This window comes from Populus alba, chromosome 15 (genome assembly GCF_005239225.2).
Source record: "Populus alba chromosome 15, ASM523922v2, whole genome shotgun sequence".
Classification (NCBI taxonomy): domain Eukaryota; kingdom Viridiplantae; phylum Streptophyta; class Magnoliopsida; order Malpighiales; family Salicaceae; genus Populus; species Populus alba.
This window is the reverse complement of record NC_133298.1, coordinates 2,952,367-2,960,554: the sequence shown is the minus strand read 5'-3', so window position 1 is coordinate 2,960,554 and position 8,188 is coordinate 2,952,367. Positions and strand designations below refer to the sequence as shown.

General features: G+C 31.9%; 1 protein-coding gene across 1 annotated transcript; it reads right to left on the bottom strand.

Annotated features, from left to right (window-relative positions):
- Window positions 1–3,940: 3,940 nt before the first annotated feature.
- LOC118058636 (BTB/POZ domain and ankyrin repeat-containing protein NPR1) lies at window positions 3,941–8,188 on the bottom strand. The gene is made up of 4 exons (XM_035071352.2): window positions 6,757–8,188; window positions 5,400–6,153; window positions 4,589–4,786; window positions 3,941–4,364 (listed from the first exon to the last, which is right to left on the bottom strand). Exons 1-4 carry the CDS (start codon window positions 7,300–7,302, stop codon window positions 4,102–4,104), a joined length of 1,761 nt encoding a protein of 586 aa, XP_034927243.1. The 5' UTR covers window positions 7,303–8,188; the 3' UTR covers window positions 3,941–4,101.

The window sequence follows — 8,188 nt, the reverse complement described above, 5'->3', positions numbered from 1 at the left end:
ATATATAAAAAAATATTTTTTTTATAATTTTTATGTGTTGAAGATAAAAATAAAAAAAAATTATTTTTATGTATTTTACAATTAAAAAGTAATTTCATAAAAGTTTATTATCAAACACCCTTGTAGGCTATTTCGAATTTCTATAGCTTTACATAGTGTTAGGGCATTTTTTTTTAAATTAAAATTAAAAACAAAATAATAATGCTTAGTCTTTCATTGTGCACACTCATATTTATTGCATTGCAGATTGAAACGATATAATTTAAACTTCTTAGAAAAAACCAATAAACTTGCTATTATAACAAGATTGTTTTTGCAAGATCCATGAGTAAATATCATATTGATCAGAAACAACTCTATTTTTTTATATTTTTATAGTATAATTAAATAATTAAATTATTTTTAAAAATAAAATTTATTTAACTAGCATCTAAAAGCTTTTTTTCCTTCGAAATTTCACCTTTTAAAACACACTAAAATAATTAGATTACTCTTAAAAATGAAATCTCTTTAGCCAGAGCACAAAGGCTTCTCTATAATTTCATCCTAGTTTTTTTTTTTTGTTATAACAAAATTGACTAGGTATAATTTGATAATTTAATAAATATAAAATATTATTTAAAAAAACAAAACTAATTGGCATGAGCACTCGTTGACAAGTGGAGTGTGCTCGTGATACTCAAATAATGCGTGAGTGTTTGTTTGGCGGCCAAATAATAGCTTTCAAGGTGGCATTTTAATTGTCTTGATAACTCCTCCATCATTAAGCGGCTCGTGTGGCTCATCGACCTTCGGTTTTTTCTCTCTCCTCCTAATTTTTGTGTTTAATCCTTTAAGTTCTCAAAGCAACCCTTCAATTTATTTTTCCTTCAGATTTGATCTCTATTCTTTTTATTATCATTTGTTTTATTTCAAATAATTTATAAAATTGAAATATTTTTAGTTTCACGCACCTTTAATTTTTTCATCTATGGATTTGGTCCATATTATTTTGATTGCTAGTTGTTTTATTTGAGATAGTTTTTAAAATTATATTTCTTTTACAATTTCATCCTCTGTATTTTTTCTTATAAAATCTAATCTTCATTCTTTTGATTGTTATTTTTTTACCTTGGTAATTTTTTTAAATTGATATTTATTTTTCAATTTCATCATTCAACATTAAATTGGTTGAGAATTCAGCTTCTTGATTTCGCTCGAGTCTAGAATCTAATGGGTTGCGAGTTTAGGAGATTCATCAGGGTTTGCTTTTTTTTTTTTTAAGCTTATGTTTTTCTCAATTTCATCCTTCAACTTTTATTTAATATGAGATTAGAATCCATTATTTTTTTATTTGTTTTTCTATAAGATTTTTTCTTTAATTTTGAAAATAACTTATGTTATCTCGAGTCTTTTGAGTTATTGTTATTTGTTAAATTTATCTTTTTTTTAAAAAAAATTGTTTTGAATTAAATTAAATTAATTGATTAAATATAAGAATGAGATGCTCACTTCATGATATTTTGTTTGGTTTGCTTTCCGGGTCGTTGCTTTGACGATGCATGCAACTATTTTTGGTGTCCTTGTGCAGTCTTTTATAATGACATTAAAACTATCTCAAGGAGCTCATTTTGGTGGTGAGGACGATGTCAAACAACGGATCAACAATGAGTCTCCAACGAGCTTTTCTTTGTTCTCCACCAAAGTATGATATTAACAATTTATTTTTTTATAGTTAATTATTGTCAAATCTTTTTTTGTTAGCTTTATTTACTATGAATATCTTTTTTAATTATATTATTAAATTAATTGAGTTTTTTTTTAACTTAGTCAAATCAATAACCCAATCTTAAACTTTTCTTACATCTTTAAAAATACTCTTGTTGCCTAAACATTTATTTTTTATTTTAGGAAAAATATAAATCACCTCTAAGTTTGGTGCAAGCCACCTATATAATGAGAGATTATTTGGCCAATGAAATATTCCCTTGCCAATTCACTTTTTTTTTTTTTTATGTTAATGTCAGAAAGGCATATTCAATTATATATCGAGCTAAAAAAAAAATAAAGGAGGTGGTGATTTTATTATGTACTATCTCAACAAACATTAATAATTATTATAATGATTTTTTTTTTAAATTTAATTCTTTAACATTTTTTTTTAAATCAGACTTCATGATTTATTTCAATTTACTTTTTATATGATTATCTTAGTTTCATAACTCAGGTCATAGGCTTGACAACTTAACCCAGTTGACTCATTTTTTTTAATTGAATTTTTCTCTCTCAATTCATCCTTTAATATCTAGTTAATTGAGAATCATACTTCATGATTTATTTCAGTTTACTTTTTATGAGATTATCCTGGTCTCATGACCTAAGTAATAAGTTTTGTAGATTAACCCGAGTCATTTTATTGTTTTCCTTTTTAAATTGTTTTTATTTTATTTTATCATTCAATAATAAATTGATTGAGAATTGAGTTTCATAATTTATTTTGATTTATTTTCTAAGGAGTTATCTTAATCTTATAACTCAGGTCACGGGTTTGAGGGGTTAACTCGAGTTACTTTTTTAGTTTGCTTTCTATGAGGTTATCTCGGTCTCATGATCCAGGTTACGAGTTTGACCGGTTAACCTAAATTATTTTTTTGTGTTTTTTTTCGTTGATTTTGTTATTTCAATTTCATTCTTCAACATTGGATATATTAAGAACTATGCTTCATAATTTATCCTGATTTATTTTCTATAGGGTTATTTCAACCTCATAACCCAGATCATGAGTTTAATAGGTTAACCCATGTTAATTCAAGTCTTTTTCCCCCTTTTTTCATGGATTTTTTTTTTCAATTTCATCCTTCAATATTGAATTGATTGGAAATTAAGCTTCAGATTTGTTTCAATTTGCTTTTTATAGGGTTCTTATAATCTCATGACTTGGGTTACATATTTAAAAGGTTAACCCAAATCGATCTAATATATTGTCATCTTAATATTTTTAAAAAAAATTTATTTTTCTGTTTTTTTAAGTTTAACTATATTTTTACTGATTGTCCAGGTTACCTTTAGATTTGTCAGTTGAGGATCACACCAGGTCAACCTCGACATGATTAAATTTTTTTTTTTCTACTAGAAAAACATTAGCCAAGTCCAAATACTTGATAGGCCAACAATCTAGTAAGCAAAGAAGTGTTTGAGACCATGATAAATGTTGCTTTTTTTAAAGTATTTTTTGTTGAAAATATATTAATAATATTTTTTTTATTTTTTTTAATATCAGCAAATCAAAACGATTTAAAAATACAAAAAATAATTTAAAATAAAAAAAATTCAAAATTCTTAAAAAACACAAATCACGTTACCAAACACACTAGCACAAAACATATCTCCTTCAAAGATATGATAAAAAGAAAGGGAAAAGGCAGCTCATTTTGTTGAAAGCAGAAATTCCAATAGTCAATACTTTCATTCATCTCCTTTTATCTTGCTCTCACTACAAAGCCCATTATTCTTGCTTTACTCCACATTTAGTGGTATCCTGCTTTCCAAGAAATTTATGTACTCAGATATCGAATATTTTCACTTCAATGGAATATATTGGTTCTAAACAAGCGTTCAGTGCTGCCTTTTCTTTTATCAAAGCGCCAAGGTTTTGGATTCTTTACTGCTTTTACCGGCGGTACAGGCAAACCAATGACATGCCTATGATATGAGAACAAACAAAGAAGAAGATAGTTGACAAATAAAGGTTCTCAGAATGTTCACAATTTTTGTTACCTTCTGGAGACCAGAAAACCATGGCGCAATTTGTATTCCAAATTCCAACAGAACAGATCAGACATGTTATGGAAACATGAACCAGACGAAGAGAATTTCGAATCTGAATAAATCAGTTGCAAATTTCTATAATTATTGTTTTTCGATTGTGATTAGAGAACATTTTCTATGAGCTTTCGGGAAGGAAAAAAAAGAAGCTTTCAAGGGCTTAGTATTACGTAGGCATAAGGAGCTTCCAGAGCTAGTTTGCTCTTTGGTTAAAATTGTACAGGGAAGAAGATCAAAATCTTTAACTATAAACTTTGTATCAATTATAAGGCTTATCAGAGGCATACTTGCATGCCCTCATAATTTCCTGAGTTTGTTACTCATACCATCTTTTAGAGAAGACGAGGATGACGAGGAAGACAAACCAGTGCGTTTAATCTCAGCCTTGTCCTTGGTAAATGCCCTTTGAACATCCTCTTTAAGCTCCATGAAACGTGTCCTCTTGATTCTTTGTTCATCTGGGGTACCCTTTTCAAGGTAAAACAAATCAGGAAGGTCATCCTCCATGAACTTATCGAGCACTTCAGAGCAACTGGGGAAGTATCGTCGGCCCATTTCAACTGCCATCATGACAAACACAGCTAATATGAGAATAATTGCAAAAACTAAATAGTTTGTATTTTCTAAGCCACAAGTGATATTTGATTTGCTCAATTCTGCAATTTCTTGGTTTCAATTGATTCAATCAGATTACAATATTTTAGGACTTGCGTAATGATAATACATTGTAACATATGTCCTGATGTTGGTTACTGAAACAGAAGGATTCATAGCTTCCACGTACCTGTTTTCATAAGGGCTTCCATCCTAGAACGAAGTCTTTTGTTCTGCATTATCGGTGTCTCATTTAGGTCAACCTCCCTCAAATTCCCGTTAGAACCTTTTGATGCAGCAAGACCAGCAAATTCTGGTGTTGTTGCAGCATGTGCAATGTCCATGGCTAGCTTGGCTTCACTAGGGAAAAATAATCTTGCAAATGCCACTGTGATGTACACCACAACACTTGATCATACATTTAAGTACAAGCCATGATAGATATCCATTTAAATCAATCAAGATCATAATTGAACAAAAGGCGCTAAAGCCATATATCAATAGGATGCCTTCACCTTTGTGGGCATCAAATGCAAATGAGAAAATCTCTATTTTTCATTAAGACTGAATGGTATATTAGGAAACTAGATAGGGGAGCTTAAAAGCTCCTCTTTGGACGAGCAGACAGAATAACTAGCAGGGCATCCCCAGCACCCAAACCACTTAAAGCCCGAATAAAGCAGCAAGAAGATCAGTACTGTTAATATCCACGTATCTCAACAGAATATTGAAAACGTCATTCCTGGACTTCTCTTTATGTGCAAGAAAGAGATTTCAAGAAAATAACCAAAAACTTCAGCTATTGGTGTATTAATCTTGAAATTCTCAGGTAAAAAAGCAAGTTAAATATAAACTGGAACAAAATTATGCAGATTAACCCCAAATGCAATCCAAAAGCAAAATCCAGTCCCATAGAGCTGAAAGTGCATACAAACCATGTACTGGCTTCAGCAAAAAGACTAGTGATTTGATCCAAAATTATCATGTGCAGAATAATATACCTCTGTTCTCCAGGTATAGCAGCTTCATGTGCAGATCATCAACCATTGTATGGGAAGTGATGGAGGCACTCCCAGCCATTGGATTCCTTCTCATTTCCCTCTCTAAGATATCAATGCATAACCTGTCCTTGTTTGCTTCCTGCCCTTGCTCTGTTTTAGCATGATAGTCTTTTGGCCTTGTCAACCTTCGACAAATACTAACAGCACTTTGCCCATCTGATGTCAAGTCCAAAGCAGATGCTCCTTTTGCCAGCATTGAAACTATCACTGATGGTTCTTTTCGCATTGCAGCAATGTGAAGAACCGTGTAACCTCGTGAATTTCTAAGATTGACATCAGCAAGACCGAGGCTAAGCACCTCAGACACGACCTTGAGATCACAGTATGATGCAGCATAATGGAGAGCGTTAGCATCATCTAAGGTTATATCAGATTCAGTCAGGAGAAGTTTCACAAGTTCAACATCATCTGAGTCTAATGCCATGTGTATCCTCTTGATTCTCTTTTCACGCAGGGCATCCACAGCCTCTGTGGTGTTTTCTTCATCAGAAATAGACTTGCGCCGGAGCAGTTTAATTTCAACTGCAACATCATGGGGGAGCTCCTTCTCTATAGAGATGTTGTCAAGATCAGACCGTGCTATTCTATCAACACATTGCGTGACAAGCTGACTTAATTGGCAATGGAAGGCAACCACAAGGATTGGAATCATATCTTCCACAAGAGCTTTCCCAACAAAGTTCTGAAGGCGTCTCTGCAAAAACATACAGCTTCACACCGTTATAATTTTCTTCTGTTTCTTATAGAGCTCAAAGGACAGTTTTGAAAATAAATAGAAGGGCCCAAACCTATTTTTTCTTGTTAAGTTATTCTTGTTAGTTTACTCTAACAAAAATGGCATTTTATTTATTTACTGAAAACCAGACTCCAAGAGGAAATAGTACAGGAAAATAGCAGGAAAAGCAACTATCCCCAAGTTATTAATTAGGCTTAAGTATTGGCATTCACAGGGTTGGTTCAGCATATAAATCAAATGGATTAATATTATCAGATCACACCTGCACTGCTAGAAACGAATCATTTGATATATTTGCACCATGGGCGAACAAAGTAAAACAAGTTGGATCCCAATTCTCAAGATTTACCAACTATATTAGCAAAAATAGCAAGCGTGGGCAAGTTCTTGTAAGCATAAGTTCACAATTACTAAGCAACTGCAGGACAAGAGCAATTCCACCACAAGCAAATAACAGAATCAGTACAGGCTAGAAGAGCACCATCACACCACATCAAGAATACAAACATCATACATAATGAATAAAAAATTATGCATCACAGTGCAATAAAATAAACTAACCTGGAAAAGTGAAACCAGCTCTGGTACTTGAAATATGGATGATGCATACATCAATTCTACTGCAAAATTAATTGCAGGTCTACACGCATCATGGGCACATACATTGTCAACACATGTTGAGACTTCCATTGGAGATGGCTTGAGTTTTCCAGTATACAAATAGCTCAAGAAAATTAGGAAGGCTTCATATCCAACCTTTCCACAAGGTAACAAATCACTCATGCAATACTTTGGTTTTCCTTCTTTCTCTGAAGATCCCTTTTCTCTCCTAAACAACTCGTGGAAAAACTTACTCCTAGCACCTAAAATACATCGGTGAACGCCAATAGCGGTACCCTCAACAACAATATCAGCATCACTATAATCACAAGTGGAGTCAATTAATAGCTGCTCCAAATTAGAGCTCAGCTTGTTTAGACTAATCACCTCAAGACTAGTTCCTGCCTCAGCACCTGAGGAGGATATGTTGTGACTAATTGAGCCATTTGATAAATGAGAAGATGAAGTATAGCTCAGAGATGACGATGGCTCAGAGAAATTAGCCATTAATCCACCAGCGAACTTACTCTATAAATTATTAAGATTGAACCTATGATCCATAGTTTCTCTATCGAATCATAGCATTAAAAAACAAATACCATAAGCTACCTTACTTTTCAACTAATGATGCTATTTATTGCTCATATCCAAACCCTAAACTTACAAGAGACACAGAAGAAAGAAATCGGCATCAAGGACACCTAAAAGCAAAAGCAAAAAAAAAAAAAATTCTTATATAGCTGAACACAAAAAGGGTTTTACCGGAATAATCATACAGCTAAAACAAATTCAAAATCATAGTGTAAATTAATTAAAATGAAAAAAAGACAAACTTTATATTGCAATATCAAATTTTAGCTATCAGGAAGTCAAAAACATTACTTTATCTTTTAAAAAAAAAAACTTCAATATGCCATAACTAAGAACTTTCTTGCTTGAATTTCCAAGACCACCAAGTCAACATACTATACATAAAAAAACAACACCAAAAACTAATTATTTTAGTAAACAAAAAATGTGAAGTGCTCTCAAGAACCTAGATAAAGAAACAGTAAAAAGCCTTAAAGGTTATTATCAGATCTATCTAAGATTCTTAATCTTAGAAACACAAAAGATTATTAACCAAGAAAGCTACTAACTTGAGACCAATCAAACCAAACAAAACCCAGACACCAACAAACCAAGACAGTGCTTTTTGTGAATTCAAGAACTGAAGACCCAGGTAACAAAAAGGGGTACTAAACGTTAAAGAAAATCATGGGCACGTGCCTAACGTGATGTGATAACAACCGAAACTTCATTTCTCGCTTTCAAAGTTACTGTTTTTCTAGAGAGAGAAAGGATTGTCTTTTTTTTGTTTTACTTTTTTTTTTTTTGTTTGGAGAAATAAAAT

What these genes read in the sequence shown, in the direction of transcription:
- LOC118058636 (XM_035071352.2), bottom strand. Translation starts at nt 7,302, where the DNA reads ATGGCTAATTTCTCTGAGCCATCGTCATCTCTGAGCTATACTTCATCT. An exon ending in GCTATACCTGGAGAACAGAG is followed by an intron (nt 4,787 to 5,399) that starts GTATATTATTCT and finishes TGTACATCACAG; the next exon opens with TGGCATTTGCAAGATTATTT. An exon ending in GGAAGCCCTTATGAAAACAG is followed by an intron (nt 4,365 to 4,588) that starts GTACGTGGAAGC and finishes TCATGATGGCAG; the next exon opens with TTGAAATGGGCCGACGATAC.